Source organism: Psittacula echo (assembly GCF_963264785.1).
Source record: "Psittacula echo genome assembly, chromosome: 12".
Classification (NCBI taxonomy): domain Eukaryota; kingdom Metazoa; phylum Chordata; class Aves; order Psittaciformes; family Psittacidae; genus Psittacula; species Psittacula echo.
This window is the reverse complement of record NC_137747.1, coordinates 3,216,158-3,234,406: the sequence shown is the minus strand read 5'-3', so window position 1 is coordinate 3,234,406 and position 18,249 is coordinate 3,216,158. Positions and strand designations below refer to the sequence as shown.

The 18,249-nt window shown below is 41.6% G+C and overlaps 2 protein-coding genes across 2 annotated transcripts in view; one reads left to right on the top strand and one right to left on the bottom strand.

The window, feature by feature from the left end:
• Positions 1 to 100: 100 nt before the first annotated feature.
• On the top strand, positions 101 to 7,555 carry MOCS3 (molybdenum cofactor synthesis 3). The gene is made up of 2 exons (XM_080628235.1): positions 101 to 2,355; positions 7,455 to 7,555. Exon 1 carries the CDS (start codon positions 122 to 124, stop codon positions 1,514 to 1,516), a length of 1,395 nt encoding a protein of 464 aa, XP_080484361.1. The 5' UTR covers positions 101 to 121; the 3' UTR covers positions 1,517 to 2,355; positions 7,455 to 7,555.
• A 9,574-nt stretch (positions 7,556 to 17,129) lies between these two features.
• KCNG1 (potassium voltage-gated channel modifier subfamily G member 1) overlaps positions 17,130 to 18,249 on the bottom strand; it is a gene marked incomplete at both ends in the record, with an annotated part of 1,932 nt that continues 812 nt past the window's right edge. The window contains one exon of the mRNA XM_080628122.1: positions 17,130 to 17,932. Within this exon, the coding sequence (XP_080484248.1) occupies positions 17,130 to 17,932 (803 nt within the window). The remainder of the gene's footprint in view (positions 17,933 to 18,249) is intronic.

Genomic DNA, 18,249 nt, shown 5'->3' with positions numbered 1-18,249 from the left:
GAACCGGCGGCGACAAGAAGCAGCCAATCGGCGCGCCCGGCGCGGACGGAAGTGCGATGCCCTAGGGGTGGCCGGGAGGAAGCGGAAGTGCTGTGCGGGCTTTGTCGCTGTCCCCTCAGCTATGGCGGGCGTGGCGGAGGCGGAGCGGCTGAGCGCGGAGATCAGCCAGCGGGAGCGGGAGCTGCGCGGCCTGCGGGACCGGCTGGCCACCGTCTTGGCGGGGGGGGACGCCGCGCACACGGAGGAGGATGCCTCCGCCTTTCCCGGAGAGCTCCCTCCGCTGCCCGCCCAGGCCTCTCTGAGCCCCGCCGACATCCTGCGGTACAGCCGGCAGCTGGTGCTGCCTGAGCTCGGCGTGCGGGGACAGCTGCTTCTGGCCCGCTCCTCCGTGCTTGTGGTGGGCTGCGGCGGCTTGGGCTGCCCCCTGGCCCAGTACCTGGCCGCGGCTGGCGTCGGCCGCCTGGGTCTGGTGGATCACGACGTGGTGGAGACGAGCAACCTGCACCGGCAGGTGCTGCACGGGGAGGCCCGCCGGGGGCTGCCCAAAGCCGTATCTGCCGCGGCAGCTCTTCGGCTTCTGAACTCCACAGTGCAGTACGTGCCGTACTGCGGCGCCCTGAGCCCTCGCACCGCCCTGGAGCTGGTCCGGCAGTACGATGTCATCGCCGACTGCTCCGACAACGTCCCCACCAGGTACTTGGTGAATGACGCCTGTGTTCTGGCTGGGAAGCCGCTGGTGTCCGGCAGTGCCCTGCGGCTGGAGGGGCAGCTGGTCGTGTACAACTACCAGGGAGGGCCCTGCTACAGGTGTCTCTTCCCTAAGCCCCCTCCACCAGAGACAGTGACCAACTGTGCAGATGGGGGAGTGCTGGGTGTTGTGCCAGGCATCATGGGGTGCATACAGGCCTTGGAAGTGCTGAAGATCGCCTCGGGAATGGGTTCCTCCTTCAGTCGGTTCATGCTGATGTTTGATGCCCGGGAAGGGAGATTTCGCAACATCAAGTTAAGACCAAAGAAAGCAGACTGTGTTGTTTGTGGTGATAATCCATCTGTCACCTGCCTTCAGGATTATGAGGCATTTTGTGGTTCTTCGGCAACAGACAAGTGTAGGACTTTACATCTGCTGTCTAGTAAAGACAGGATATCTGTAGAGCAATACAAGAAACTGTTGGATGAGCAAGTTCCTCATGTATTGCTAGATGTTCGTCCACAGGTAGAAGTGGATATCTGTCGCCTGGCACATGCTGTTCACATTCCTTTGAGTAAATTAGAAGAAAAAGATGAAGAGTATCTGGAACACTTAGAAAAAAGAATTCATGAAGAAAAGCAGAGAGCTAATGGCCAGACATCGTTTCCTGTATATGTTATTTGCAAATTAGGAAATGATTCCCAGAAGGCTGTAAGAATTCTGCAGGAGTTGACTGTCAAAGAATTTGCTTCTGTGTTAGCCAAGGATATTAAAGGGGGGCTCATGGCTTGGGCCAGTAAAATTGACCCAACATTTCCTCAGTATTAGAAATCTAAATGGTGAAAAACAGTACAAACGTTCAGAGTAAATTCCATAGGGTTTCATCTTCTCTGTGTTATGACTGTATCGTGGATAACATAGGAGATAGAAATATTGTGTTGCTTTTTAAATGGTATTTTAAAAATGTGTATTTTTGTAGATGTCTGATTATTTTTATAAAAATGCAAAACTATCCATGGAAATGGCAAGAAACATGCTTCTTTGCTATTATTTAACAGTGAAAACTTGGAATAACTGCTTAATTGTGTGTGTGATAATTGAGAACAAGTCCTGATTAGCAGTTACAACCCAGAGAGTGACAAAGCACAGGAGTCAAGTGCTGAAAGTTTTTACTCCTCCTTAACTGCCAAACAAATCACAACAGTGCATGTAGTGAGTAAAACCAAATAACTAATTCATGTTGAGGTGGTCAGTAGCGCTATTGAGCTCATCATGGGGAATTGCCAAAACAATGCTGAGCAGATTGGTTTGGTCACCATCTTTTTTCTGTAGAAGTATTGTGTGTTTATGAAAGAGGAGAGCTTGCTGCAGCTAACATCGCGTACAGCAAGGCTGTTCTGTGAAGAACTTCCAGAGCTGCTTACCCTCACCTGTTGGCTGGCAAAAAGAATGTATTCTCTGACTTGTGTAGAGAAACTGTGGTTAAATGTTAATAAGACATCAAGTTTGAGCCCAGAAAGTTTGTAAAGCATACAGAAAATGCTTTTTTGAGAGCTTGGAAGATTTCATAGTATGAACTGAAGAGGTGGAGAGGAAAAACCAGATATGGGGCTTCCCTTCTGCGAGTACGAAGACATATTTCTTAAGTGTTCTCCCTGTTGGTTGTGGTAGGTGCATATCACCAGTGGCACTGCACTATTTTGTAAACTGGCATCAAGAGCTACACATATCTAAAATGTTCTTGTAGATGAACTGAATGAAAAGAAGGAGAAATAAATAGCTTCTCAACAGAGAGCTGCCTGAGTCCTCATCACTTAAGCATAGTAATTATCTTCTTATGTTAATTAAGGGATGGATTTCTTCTGCTTCCTGAGAAGGAAAAAACCACCTGTCATGACTAATGTTCACATTACACAAAGGCAAAAAAGGAAAAAAAAGTACAGTATCTATTAGTATTCAAAATATTATATCTATTAGTAGTCAAAAAGGCATATTTTAGTAAAGTAAATCTGAGAACATCTGCACTGCCTGCTGTGTTATAACATGCCATGGGTTCTGGTGATAAGAATCTTGGTCTCTTCTGAAGGAAACAGTTATGTGCATTTATAAATAGTCATATTTGTTGCAATTTAGGGGACAGTGAAAATACTGAAGGCTGTGACTTAAAGTAAGCATCAGTAAGAAAGTCATTGGTTGAGGACTTGAAAACAGTTGTGGAGGCCCACTTCAGTCAGAGCTATCTGACTTCTGGTGAGTTTCAGCTTGTGGGAATTAGAACCCAGAGGGACTTGTCTGAAATGTCTGATCTATGTTTCCATCTATCTATCATTTCTTTACTGTCTTGTCAAGAAGAAACTGAAACAGAGAAGGTAACAGTAGCTATAATTCTCTAATACCCCATCTCCCAGTGCTGAACAGTGTGTCACATACCCGCCTGACCTAAAACAGTGATTCCTTTCTTATCGTTCAAAACAAAGTGAACCTATGGACGTGGGGAAAAGAGAGAGACCTTTTAGTCTCCAGTGGATAGAAATCACGTGTAAAGTCTTTTCCTTTGTTACAACATTTTAGCAGCAGATGTGTGCACATTCTGGGAAAGCAAATGGAGGTGACGTTAAAGCCTGCAGTGGTTGGAGGACTTTCTGTAGCAAATTTATAATTGCATTTGTTGGAGCACAATTTCAAGCATGAAACCAGTCTGTGAGTCTGTGCTGAATAGTAAACAATTAAGGATCTCAAGAACTCTGTGCAAAAGCAGTGATAAAGATGAATCAAAATGGCACAAAACCGTAAGAATGATATCAGAACTCGCAAAAAAAGTAAATGCATCAAGTCAGGCTGGTCACAGGCAAACTTTCAAGGGTCTTTTCTATTTCAGTGACTTTCTGGAATGACCATTTTTGCTAGTCTACAGGAACTAAGGTTCAAAGTTCTTATAGGAGTACAGCGTCTGAAATGCATCTGCTCATTTTGCATAGAGTTCTGTGCAAAACTCATTGAGCCATACAACATAGAGATGGTTAATCTGAAAAGAACTCGGGAGTATGCAAAATGTAGGTTCTTTGGGGGGGGGAGAAAGTGTTCTCTTCCTTGGCTTAGGATAGCAATTAAATTTGCAGCAAATAGGAAAGCATCTGCCATGCATCTGAGACAAAGATGGGGTCTGTGGTGCTTGTACGAATTTAATTCTTTACATACTCAGGCTGTTACTAATTATTTCTTCTCCCCTTGGCTGGCTGAACTGATCCACAAGACTTCCTGTCAATAGAGTCCTCATGTAGTGATGGACTCTGGAGATATGCTGAAAAATCAAGGACCAGAGGATCGTAACAAAGCCAAAACTGTTCTTATTATTGGAAACATCTTTTGTTTTGACTTGCTTTAGTTTTTGAACCCTATAAAACGTGGTGGTTTCTCTGATCACCAGGAAGTGTAATAGCAGAACTCTGTTTAGACATTCCAAGAGAAGCAATAAAACTTATTTTGTATTGGTGCCAAAGTACTGGCTGAATATTTGGTACATATTGACACTGTGAATGAAGATGGGCTGCTTTGTTCAGGGAGCCTATAGAGTCATTGGTCTAAGATGTGTTATCAGAGAGGATAAGGTCAGTCAGCAGAGTGTATTTTTCTCTTTGTCCTTCACTCCTGATGTCTTTAGGTTGCTTTTTGCTTGTTTAGTTATAATCTCTTTTAATGGGCTTAGTAGGATTTGGCAAAGGAATTAAACAGGGAGAAGCTTCGTGTTAGAGGTTTGGGGGGTAATAGAAGGTGGCTGCAGCATTTATTCTGAATTGCTGCATTTTAGTATCAGACATGTAGGTATGTGGGATAGCTGCATGGTTGAGGCACAGTTAAATATCTAAACTTGTTTTGTCTTGGGATATGGTTATTCTTTTAAGGCAAGACAAATCAAACTGGTTTGGCTTTCGTGCAGGTCTAAAAGGCATCTACATGCAAAGTACTAATGTGCCTTGATAGGCTAAGATCTTCCCTATTTTGGTGGCAGTAGTCTCTCAAAACTCCAATAAATTCATCACTGACCTACTATCAAAGTGTATGATTTAAAAAATATCCTTAATTATTGGAACTGTTTGTAGACATGTATGAGAGATGTGTCGAAAACTAGTTCTTAATGCTCATGTCTCAGGACGTATTTTAGTTATGTGAGCATCTTTATTACTATCCTATTTGTAAACATAAGTTCTAATAAACTTAACTGTTCAAAACCAAACGATGCACCAGATGCTTAAAGTGCTGCAAGCACAAACTGGTCTTTTTTTAAGATCTGAAAGCTCTAAAATGTCGTTTGTGAAACTACATTGGGAAAACAATGTTAAGGGTGTTTGCTAGGTGGCACTGCAAGTTAATAAACCAGATCATTCTTTGGGTTGTAGGATGCAGCTCAACCTTAGCAAGAGCTGAGGTTCAGCTTGTGAAAATGCATTGTGGTAAAGTTCATTTGGAAAAAGACTGGCTAAATAGCAGAAAATGGAGCAGGGCAGTTGAATAGCACCTACAATATTCCTTGAAAAAATATAATGGAAATTATGTTTCTATGGTGAGCTGTCAAAGGGCTGTTTATTTCAGAGGCTTGACCTGATTCTTTCACATGCTGTTTCAGAACACTTGTGCAGCCAAAATGGAGAATTTTACAGAGAAGGGTTATTAGAAGCACTAGCATAAAATTCAACATAGAGTCACTGCTAGTACATTCTTAATGTGGGGCAGTGCTCCTCAGCTGGTGGTCCATACAATTGTCGTGGTCCCTGAGACAACAGTGATCTTTATAGTGACTGGGGAAGAAAGTACACGTGTTCCAATGCACTTGAACGAAAGCGCTAAGACAGCTTAACACTCTTGGGGAAAAAACCAAAACCGAAAACCCCCACCTGCTGTTGAGACCCCCTTCACCCCAAAGCAACCGATTTCCCCAAAAGACACTGAACTTCTCCCTTTGCCTGATATAATGGTGTCTGTGACTTGGTAGTAACAGGAACGCAAATGTTGAACTCCTTAGGAGGAAGGGGTTTTGTTCATACAGACAAATGTTTATAAAGAGATTATTTTCTAACACTTAGGTGGCAGATATTAAAAGAAGAATTAAAAAAACCTACTTGCAAATTAAAGGTAATCATTTTGATGTCAGGTATTGCTTTTAATAGAACTTTTAGAAAGTACATTGAAAATCTAGGAACATAACCACTGGCCGCCCATAATTTACATCTTTGTAATAGTTAATTACTACTGCATTTGCTGTGATTCACTGGTTGAACTCATCCTACCACTTGCATTGTGTCACAAATTTAGTCCCAATAATATTCTTGCGGAATCTGTGCTGTAAGACTGCTGAAGTCATTGGTTGCTGGTTTATTATTTTGCAATAATAAACTGCTTACCTTACACTGCAGCTTCCAAATCTTTATAGGAAAAATACATACAGACCAGGAAAAGAAGCAGTGCACATATGTTTTAATCTTTATTACGCAGTCAGGAGCTTGAGCCATACAGCTGCACACTCTTTGTCTTCTCCATACAGTAGCAAAAAAGCAACTGGTATGTTCTGGTCTTGACAGCAGGACAGGAAAATGGCTTCTGTTTGCCTATTCTCTAGTCATCATCACTGAATGGGTTCATTTGATCTTCACAATGTATTTCATGTGTTTGATTCAGTTGGTTGTGAAAGCCAACTGAAATGTATCTATGTGATGGTGCTGCTCTGACCTCTTGTTCTTTTTTGATTGTGAAGTACTCACAATTCTAGTATTTCATGTTCAGACTAAGAACAAAAAAATTGCTTCCATCCAAAATTATATGTCATATGAATCTTATCCAAAATGCAAATTGATATAAATTCAGTCTAGTCCTATGGAGGTACCAGTTTTCCAGTCAGAAAGGAAGTTATTCCTACTCTGCATCAGGGCAACTTAAAATTATACTATCTTTTCAAAGCTAAAATTGGGCTACAGCTGTATCCAGGACCCAGGTCTGGAAAGGACCACTTAGACAGGAGAATCCAGACTGCAACACAAGGTGCATGGCTTCAGCTACCATCCTTCCTGATGTGCGTGTTCACTGCAGGCTTTGCTGACCTGACCCACCACCATCTGTCACGGAGGGAAGAGGTGGCAGCTTTGTGTTCTTATGGCTTCTCCATGCCCGTGGCACAAGGCCCTTCTGTGCAAATAAGCTGTAGTGTCATTCACAAGGTGCTCCTGCTGTTGCTAGGAGACCAAATCTCTGCTTGCAAAGAACGGGTATTTCCAAATTTAAAATGGCTCCTTATATATTTGACTGGGAAATGAAGTCTCTTGTACAAATGGGCCTTCACCTGCTCATGAACAGGGAAAGGAAGTTCTTCTTTTGTGAAACAGATTTCAAACTTCACAATGTGAGGGTTTGAAACCCTTAAACAAAATCAAAGTGTTTAGACTTGTCTTTTCCTAAATGTATTTATATGTACATATAATGTATGGTTGTACGCATCCAGAGCACAGGTATATTCCAGATGCTGTGTGATAGAACCGTAAGAATTCTACCATAAGGTAGAATTTATAGAAATAATTTCCAGGACATGCATATTGTCCATTCCAAATATAGTTTTGAAACTCTGCTCTCAGTGTCTATTTTGTTACTGTAGCGGTGGGAAGTAGCAGCTGTAACAATGGTTGGAACTCATTGAAGTGTTCTGTAGGTGCCTTTTCACCTTCAATTTGTAAAACTGAATTTGTATTGTTAATGCCTTTCTGTTTTTCCTGCCTTTCAGATGAGAGCACCAAGATGTTCTTCAACACTCAGAACCCTGCTGCTCCTCTTTCAATCTCTCTTTCTTGATTCACTGATCCAAGGAATATTTGAATATCAACACTTTAAAAACAATAATTTAATCTCTTTCCTGTGCTTTCTGCCCAGAGTTCTTCTGGGGACTCCTTATCTGCTGCCCTGATTCGTGCTCATCTCCTTCTCAGTTAAAGCATCTTCAGTGCTATATTAGAGTCAAGTCAAAGCACCAATTCTGAGATGAAATTTCTTGTAATTATTTCTCGGATGCAGTTACCTCAACCAGTTCTTCAGTTTTCATAGTGACAAGCTTAATATTCTCGTCTTGTTGACCTTTTTCAACACCGATCATGTTTGAGGTTCTTATGTTTCCTTCTTTATTTCCTTTCCCTTTGTACTGTGATTAAAATCAGTGGCAGCAGTGATGTACAGTTCTTTGAAGAAAAAAGAAGCACCATTATTCTACTAACATAATGTAACAATTGCTGAGAATAACAAAGGTTTTAACTTTTTGCACTTAAAATATAGACATTGATGGAGACTGGTTTATAACACCCTGGTGCTGCTGAATGTTCGATATTCCAGCAGTAGCTAAACTTGAACAAAAGGAAGAAGTTTTGTGACTTGTCCTAGGACAAGATTGCCAGCACTCTAAACCAGCTTTCTTTTAGTCTTCCCATTATTAGTTTTAGGTAGAAGTAATAATCAGCTCTTCTAAGAAGCTGGAACTCATTGGAGTTCTGGGAATACATGAAGGTATAAATCCATTCCTTCTTCCATTATTCAGCTGGATAACTTGAATTGATACATACTGGAGGAACTGATGCTTTCTCCCTGGAGATGGTGTTCTAGAGTGACTATTTGTGTGACACTGCTGCTGTTTTCAGTTTTCTTTTGTCTACCAATGAGTGGATGACAGGAAGAGGCTGTCAGCCTTTCTCCCACACCTGTGGTGACATTGCAAAAGCTCTTGTTCAGACATGGCTCACATTGACAGGCTCTCACTCTGCTGGGCACCTTGCTCTCTTTTCCGCTCTCCCTATGATTCACTACTGTTGCAATGCCTGCAGGAGTCCAGCTGAGCCGGCAAGATGAGATAGCTGTGCTGTAAGTAATTGCAGTATAGGAACACTTCTTATTTATTGTGGTTGCACCATACCTGTTCTTCATGTCTACCTGGTTTTGTTCTTTACCTGTTTCTTCTCTGTCCAGCAAGCTCTCAGGCTGCAGAAGCAGAAGGGGTGACAAAGCTACTTAAGTAATTCTATTGATACATGTTCAGAGCAAGAATCACATGCAGATCTTATAGTAGCTTGGTCTATTCCCAGCTAATGGACAGTATGCCAAATGTGTGTGCTAAATGTGTGTGCATCCCTACTACTACGTGAATTGTCACAGAAGTTTAATGTGGTAGTTTTTAGCGTCTGAGCTGTAAGAAGCTACAGCACTGTTCCCTCCTTAAGGCTTCTAGTGCTCTTTTGGAAATAGATGTGTTTGGTTTGGGTTTTTTTTTCCTAAACCTCAGACAACAGGGAAGCAAATTCAGAACCTGAACCTCACCAGGTCATTAGAAATAGAGCTTTCTTTTGCGTGGTGATTGATCCCAGCTTCATACTGGTGCCTAGGATGGCAAACTGCATCCCTGCTCGAGCCCTGTCAGCTGTGTGATCGTAGATGCCTCACTGAGTGAAGTTTCACAGGTAACCTTTCAGCAGTACTGCCATAAGCTTTCCTTGACACCTCACTGCCCTTTGCCTTGGACTTATCCATGTATTTGTGTGACTGCAGGTGAGCTGGCTCAGTGAATCTTCTTTCCCTTTAAACAAGATAAATTTCCTGCTCTCTCAGCAGCAGGGGGACTGGGGCTGGCGAAGTGGGAATGAGGGGTTTGGGTAAGGCACTTCTGAACTCCTTGAACACTGAGAAGTTGCGCAGGTACAACTGACTGAATGAGTTTTCTTTCTTTTGAAGCAGCTCTTGTAATTTCTTTTATAAATAAAATCCTAACTGCTTACTTACCTGACTGCTCTTATACAAGCGATGGAGGTCTTTGCATTTTTAACCTTGAGGCTTGTTAATTTTACTCAGATAGGCTTTTGAAAAATGTCACTTACATAAATTCCAGCCAAATAAACGCTGTGTAAATAGATTTGTGGACATTTATGGAGTGTCAATATGTGCTTCACACTCACCAGAAACTATGTTGGTGGGATCTTCGTCCTTGTTTCCTGGCAGACCTAACAGCCTGCATTGGCAAATGAGAGGCCACGTATGCAGAAGCCAAGCAGTGCAGTGGATTGGGTATTTTCCTTTATATTTAAAAAAGCATTTCTCATCATATTTTATACATCCTTTTAAAAAGGCTGATGGGGATGGATGCTTCAGGACAGGGGTCCGGCACTCAGACGAGGACTGCCGGGAGCAGCCCGTAGATGGCAATGTAAGATCCTTGAATCAGGCACATTCACTCTGCATTGACGAAAACCGATTTTCTGACCTAAACACTGACACAGCCTGGATTTATGTTGTTCTCAGTAACTCTTGACTCTTCTAGCAGCGCATCCTCTGGGGCTAGTAGTGCATCTCGAGTACTATAGCTTTTATAGTTAGAAAAGCAACCACATTCAAATACAGCAAATAATGACAAGTTTTGATTCACAGGGAAAACTTTCTCTTTGGCTTTGCGTAGTAGTACGCAACAAAACTAAATATGCCCTTGGTCCTGTGCAGGTGCTTGAAGTGCTTTAGGTGTGGGTCAGAGTTCCTGCTGTCAGTGGAAGAGCAAGGAGTCAGTAGGGAAAAAATGGCACATGCAGGGTTACACAGGTCCCACCAAGAGGAGAGTTTGATTAACACAATTTCAGGGCTTACAGCAGCCTCTGTGATGGGATGAGGTTGCCAAGCTCACCTCATACTATTGCTGCTGATTCTTCTTTCCTGTTCTAATGTTCAAGTTATGTTCATTTTCATCCTGTGATTCCCATGTTGAATTTGTGCTTTCTGCTTTCACCTAAAAAACTGTGAAGATAACTTCACCCACTTCCTGTGCCATGCGATGCTTTGCAGTCTTAACTTTTCCCACTCAGGTTGTCCCCAGAAACAGTTCCCTCTAAAATTAAAGACACCTGTAATTCCTCAGTGTTGGATCTGGTTTGCTTGAGGACATTGTTGCTTGATTTCCCCAAAAGTGCTTTTATTTATGAGTGAAACTGAGTCGTCTTTTCCTTGGTTGACCTGTGAGCTACCACTGTAAAAGTTATGAATTATATCATTCAGCTTCTTTGTGACACCAGGTGCACCGCTAATGAAAGCAAGAGCATTACTTTCATGTGTCATTCAGCAACTTTGTTAAAGCCTTATGTCTGCATGTAAGTAACTGTAGAAATCTAGGCTAGTCCACACAACTTTGTTCCTGTGGTCGGCACCATTTAAATTAGATTGTTATCTTTTACAGAAAGATGAAGGTTATTATATTTGCTGACCACTTTACTTGCATGACTGAGAGCTGTAAAATTAACTGTCTGGTTCTGGAAATGAATGGCCTTGGGTTTTTGTACGTTCTAATCTCTAGGTGGTGGCTGGGAGGTACTTACGTACCAGGTCACTCACTTGGGCCAGGTAATTGTTACAGTTTGCAGCCCTGTTTTCTGCACCCACAATGAATGTAGGAATAAAATTATGACCATAATTAAGAATGGCAAAACTGCAGTCATTAAAAAGGGTACCTAATGAAGGAGAAGCTGAAACCGCAGCTTGACAGCGTTACATGTGTTTATGTGCCCTAGCTGACTTCAGTGTTGCTCAAGACTGTTCAACTCATGTCAGAAGGGCTACAGGGATAACGAATTAATATTTATAAAGTATAGCAAATGTGCTCTAATTACCCCGATGGGCCTCCTGTGCTTCAGTTATGGCAGAACTGTATTTCTGTTCAAGTGACATTTGCTTCTAAATTAGTTGCCATGGGCAAAGGGAAAGGAGAAACCCTGTTGGATGGGGGAGAAACATCCCCTGATAATTACGGTCCTGCAGTTTCTTCACCACACTTTTGGCAGGGCTAATAGCAGTCTTAATAGCTGTAGTGATTTCTAGGAAGTATTTTGAAGACATGAGATGCTGGAAAATGACAAAGAAAAGCACTGAGCAAAAAGGGAGGAAGATCTAGTTTTATTGTTAATAATCAACAGGCCAAACTCGGAACATTTTCAGTTTGGCAGCACAGGCAAAAATCTCCTTGACTTTATTTGTGGTGTAGAAATTTACCTTTATTTATGGCCTATGATTTTACATAGTGACTGACAGCTACAAAACAAGGAATCCTGTCCTAAGGACTTACACTCTATAATGTTACAAGACAAGACAGAACATGCACAGAGCTGAATTGATTCGGTGAAGTACAAGTTTTGGATCTGAAATGGTCTTCACTTTCCTGGTTTTTATACGATCACTGCTATGTTAAGAACACTGAGATCATTAGTAATGCTGAAATGGGAATGTTAAAATGCCACAGGGGAAGTGGTAAATGGGTGAGTGGGTAAATCTAGAGTTAAGCATTTTCAGTTTAAGGAATAGATTATTTGAAGTGTATTTTTGTTGACAGGGGTGATGTTCATCCACTGGCACGGACTCGAGTTCCATGCCTTCAGTTCTGTCTGGTTTCTGGTGGTTGCACTCTTTGTGCCTATAGGGTACCACAGTTCCACCATCCCAGAACACATTGTACTTGGGCGCTTTCTTTTCCTTAGTTTTTGTCTATTTTTGGCACTCCTGTCACCTTTTGGATAGATACCAAATCGACTGTCAAATCCTGCATAAGATTAACTATTAACACAGAAGAAACTGGGCCATATACTACTGTGGCAACTACTGGCAGAAATGAAAATGGTGAGTAATGAATGTGAAAATGGTGAAACTGATACCTGGTCAGGTTAGGGGTTAATGTCAGTGACTGACGTGAGAGCAGAGATTGGTGTCAGTCTTTGAACTCACGTTTGTCACTTTGTTCTTTAATTTCTGATTATATACAAGCAATGAAATCTCTGTAGGGTTAGGATTATCTGCTCCAGATTTCAGCCTGTTGCAAACCCAAGAGAGGGATATGAAATTCTGTAGCTTTGTTAGGAAAAGTATCTGTTCCTTTCCTCTTGTGTTAAGTCTTCTTATCTAAGCAAAAAGAAGATCAATGATTGTATGGAACAGGACTATTTCACAGTCAGGCATGAACTGCCAAGAACTTTGTATTTGCTGCTGGCCTATTGTTTCAGACTGACCCTGGCCAAGAACAAGCTGGCCTCTCTGGATCTGAATTCTTTGTGCTGCTTCATATTCCTTGGTCCCTACATACGTTGAATGAGATGTGCAAAGGACAAATAACGTGGAGTTAACGCTGGTAGATATTAGTGCTTCTGTGCCATTGGAGAATGAGATTCCAATTCATCTATCCTAACGCTGGCCTTTTAATGTGACACCTGAATTAGGGATCTAGTTCATTCCAGGCTCCCTTAGTTAAAAAATAAACCCCAGAGAAGACTACATATCCCCAGTGCTGATTCAGATCTTTTGGCAAGGCCGCTGGTTCAGGCACTTTGGTAGGTGCCTAAAATGAACTTTTACTCTCAGTCTGCAGCCTAAAGAACTGTTTGAGTGGAAAGCTTTTGTTCAGAGAGATTCCTATGAAACTTCAGTTGCAGAGGAGTCCCATAGCAGTAGGAATGAGAACCTTCTACAGCAAAAATCTGCTTTCGCATCAGCCTGAATCCCCAGTTAAACTACCCACACAAGTCATGAATGTATAGAGCACGCCAGCTTTCCTTCCCAGATGTGCATCTCATGATGTGTAAATCCGTGATTCGGTTCTGCATGATCTTTTTTATTGTTTAACTGGGCACTGGTAAAGCCTCTGACTATTGAATGACACTGCTACAGCCTCTGACTATGGAAATCTGGACTACTGAGTTACAGTGGAAAAAATATAAAGGGACAAATGCAGACAAGTCCTATGTATTCCCTAAAGAGAAATTTCCCTAAGACCTTGACCTGTAATGAATGTTAGTGTAATACAAATTATTCCAACTCACCTTGCAAATTGTGTTCCTTGATGTATAGCTAGAGAAGCCTTGTGGCTCTGTCTTCATTTATTAGTGTTGCACTCACCAAGTGATTTTTGTTGCTTTTGTTACTGTTTTTGAGGAAGGATGACAGAGGAGGGAAAGATTCTGGAGCAAGTAATTTAATCTACCACTTCCCCTGGAAATGGTGGCTTTATCAGGGGATTTTTCTCTTTGTCAGTCTCTGGGGATCCTTCCTGGTTTTTGCTGAATCTGATGGTTCTTTGGTTAAATGGTTAAAATATTGAATGGTTAAAATACTTTAAAGTTATATCCCAAGTGACCGTGATTGTGATTCTTGGGACAACATGCAAGAAAGAGGTTTCCTTATACAAGCTGCTGAATTGGTACCTATATTTTTCTATACTGAGATGGTTTTCTTTCCTAGTACATACTTTCCATCACAGCCAGCCTGCTTCAGATGGCAATGCTCATTGCCCAAACTCTGCCTTAAGCTGCTGCTCACTTCTCAGACTGACCCCAGGTTGTCAAGCACGCCTATGCATGTGTGACAGTCTTTCTGTACCGTAAGCACATAGAAATGCAAGGAGACTAACACTTTATTAATCAAAATTAATACAGCTGCTGCTGTTTGATTTCACACTGTACATAGTACTGCAGTATACAGAGGGTAATAGAAAGAGCAATGCAAGCCTCTCTGTTGCAGACACGCACCACTATCAGTGGCAATTCAAACCTTTTTCTTCATAAAAGCACAAACTGGTTTTTTTTATTGGGACTTTCTTGTTGACTGCACATGCTGCTAAATGCAAAAAGGAGCGATAGCTGACTTGTAGCTATCAGCGGTGTCACTGGAAACAGGCAGCTTTGGAATCAATTCATAATTTAACTGAATTTGACTAAAAAGTCAGGTAATACACTGTAAAGAGGCATAATCACTTTAGGCCCTCAGACTTCACAGTAAGAGCTGGAGCACAGCATGTGGGTTTCATACTAATGTGCTCTTAAGACTTATAGCTGGATTTATTTGGCATAAGGACTACAGTATGTATTGCCTCCTGTAAAACACAAGCACGTTTGTTACAGTGATTCATAGTAAAACATGTTGATATGCTTACAATCTATGTGCTGCCAAGTACAAAATCACATAGGGGTACCTCCTGGGCAGTTAATTTATTCCTGGCTTAGGCAGAACAGGCAAGATGCTTTCACAGGTTTGCCCAACCAACTTCAACCCAACTTCAGGGTGATAATTTTTTGTTGCCAGACAAGGACTTTAGAATCAAGATATAATTTGGGATAAAAAAATAAAGTCATGCATGAAATAAATGAGCATTAACTTAATGGAAAGACATTGAGAGAATGGATGGACCTTCTGGATTTATTAGCTAGCATAACATGGAAATAAGCTTAAGTTTTATTTGGTAAGTCTTGATTTCTCCATATATTCATTTACAGCTTCTTATTTATGGCTCAGCCTGTCAAACACATTCTTAGATAAGCAACTGTTGCTCACAGGACTAATCTAATTACCAGTTCTTTTTATAACGAGTGCTGACACAAAGGTAGAAGGATGTATAGCACTTGTGTTGAAGCCAATTCTACAGATGATCAAACGGTTTTGAAATTAAGTGCATTTTGGATGGAAAATGTGTCCCTGTTTTGTCACGATGTCCCTGTTTTTTGTCCAACTCTAATTAGAAGAACAAGAGTGAAAAGCTGGTTACATTTGTAGTTCTGCCACACAATTAACTGCCAAGAGTTTAGACTTCTGCAGAAATGCTCCATGGGCATATTTACCTACTGCAGGCTGAAGAATGCTAGAGCCCTCATTACTTGTAAAGTGCCTTTTTAAATGTTCTGGAATTATTCTTCAAGAGCACGTATATCAGAACACCTTCAAATGGTATTTTAAAGACAGTTGAAAAGAAAACCAGTGTAGCGTGGGCTTGGCCAAACAGCAAAGGTTGAGGAACTAACTCTGCCTTATTGAAAGGACAATGTTTGTGTCCTTGGCCTTCATTCAAATCACAAACCCACCACGTATTCTGGCATTTCTAGCAACCTGTTCCAGAAATGCCAATAGGTAATAGTATTTCTGGACATTAATCTAGAGAAGCATTGGTGAATGTGATGGAAACTTCTGAATTTCCTTGGCTCTTAACTGTTAATAAGTAAATGTACTAAAAAGGAGGGGAGGAGGGAAGGTGAAACCCTTGAGATTAGCTTTTCTTTACCTCTAAGCACACATGAAATCAAATAGGTTGTTGGGGTTTTTTAATCTCTGGAGTTTTCCCCCTGAACTGGTGTGCAAGCCAGTCTCATTCCCTCTAAAACAAATGGGAGTTCTGCCATTAATCCCCACAGAAACCTGTGCCAAACCTCAGTGTCTCACTGACCCATGTGCTCCCGCTGATTTCAGCAGGACCTGGATCAAGACACACACATGGATGAAGAATACATGGGTGTGTTTTGGGACCTTAACGGCTCTTTTATATCCTATTTAAAATGTTCTCCAATCCTATGGTGTGTGTCATGATGGCAAAGGTATGGTTAATTAAGTCCCTCCTGATTGAGGACAGTAAAGTATAAAGCTGTCAGTACCCCCCACTCCATGACTCAAATGATATTTTCTTTTCTTCACCATTGGCAACTTCCCACGACCATATATTTTCTGCTCCTTCTAAAGAACCAAATGCTGAATGTGAATGGGTAGCCGAAGCTTCGATTTGCCAAGTAATGGTAGGGTGTCCCCTGGAAACAGGCCTCTTTTAATTCTGTTTCATATCTGAGGTAAAGTAAAAACATGGAAACAGATGGTAGGGAATGACTGGCATCTCATCATGCATATTTCATTTGATTTGCAGCTAGTCACCTCTTGGTAATAATATTAAATGCTATAAAACTCAAAGACTTTGTTCCTGGGATTACTGCATTCTATGACATAGGTCAACACTGTAACTTCAATTAAACTTTGTAGCTGGTGAGCTATAAGTATTTACATCTTGAGCAAGATTATGACACAAACAGCTCGATTCTTCTGGTATGTTTAGGGCTGACTTGCAGAGAAATATACAGTTGCTGTTGTGAATGACAAATCCCACTTAATGTTTTTTTTAAGAGCACAACGGGATAAACATCTGTGGATATTTCCATTATGCTCTAAGGCGTTTTACTGGGAGAGATTTTCACCATCAATTTTGTTGTATTTACATTATTTATATACAGGAAGAACAAGAGAGATGGCAGCCTGTTTAATGATTATATACATCGTGATTCAGTTGGAAAAATATGTATTACAAATGGCAAAACAGCCTGACAAGTACATTATTATATGGTGCTCTATTTTTGTCAGAGACTTTTAATTCCTAAAATCCCACTGTATGATCTCAGTGAAAGATCCTATACATTATACTGGAGGGTGGGGGGTGTAGAAACAGCATAATAGTAGACATCTCAGCTCCTGGTTAATAACTGTTTTTCTTATTTTAATATGAGGGTTACCTTTGCAGAATGCTTCCAAAGCAAATTAAAAGATGGAATCTGATACAACAAAACATCACTTGACATCAGGAGAAACAGTAACCTAAATTTCATTCATTGTCCCTAGTCTCAGAAGAGACACTGGGGAATAAAGTATCACTCCCTTGTGATGCATTACTTATCTGAGACTTTGTTTTTAGTAAGAACTGTGCTCTCCTGTACATTATTCTTTCCTGTTCTTGCTTTAGCTCAATGTAGGAGCGTGAAAACGTGTGGAAGATGGAGGTGACTGGAAATGCCATGAGGAGGATGCCACTCAGTATGCTGCTGAGTGCCACCACTTGGCCAGGAATGCTTCTGGGAACCATATCTCCATAGCCTACCGTGGTCATGGTGATGACAGCCCACCAGTAGCACGCGGGGATGCTGGTAAACTCCTGCGAGTTCGCCATCTCATTCTCAATGACATAGAGGAGCGGTGCGAACAGTGCAATGGCCACACAGAGGAAGAGCAGCAAGAGCCCGAATTCACGGGTGCACCTGCGAGCTGTCAGCCCCAGCGTCTGCAGCCCCAGGGAGTGCCTGGCCAGCCGCATGACGTACAGAATCCTCAAGGCACGGAGAATACGGAGGACCAGACCTACTTTGTCCAGGTAGATGCTCCCAGAGCTGGGCTTTTTATAGCCCACTGACGTGGTGTCTACTAGCAAAGTGATGTAGTATGGCAGAATGGCTATTATGTCAATCAGGGTTAATGGTCTCCGCAGAAATGCAAACTTGCTCTTTGCCTGGATGAATCTTAGCAGGAACTCCAGGGAAAACCATGCCACACAGACAGACTCCACAATGAAAATATTGTAGCACATCTGGGAACACTCACCCTGCAGGAAAGAGGAGGAGTTTGTAATCGGCACTGGATAATAACTATTTTACTTGGTGCAGTGACAGGAAGAGAGGTTTCTGTGTTGGTTTTTTTTTTTAAACCCAAAATATTAAAAGAATTGAAGCTGTTGCCATGGGGAAACACACTGACAAAATAGAACAAGTTAAATGCAAACCTTAGAAAGGAACTATATATTCCACAGAAGATACTGCTCGGTAACTTCAGGCTTTCTAAATAGCAAACACAAAGCTTAACAAGGTAATAATGCAGTTGTACAGAAGAGTGCACACTAACAAAATGTTCTTTGGACATAAAACTTGATAGGATTAATTCTCTTACGAGTAATT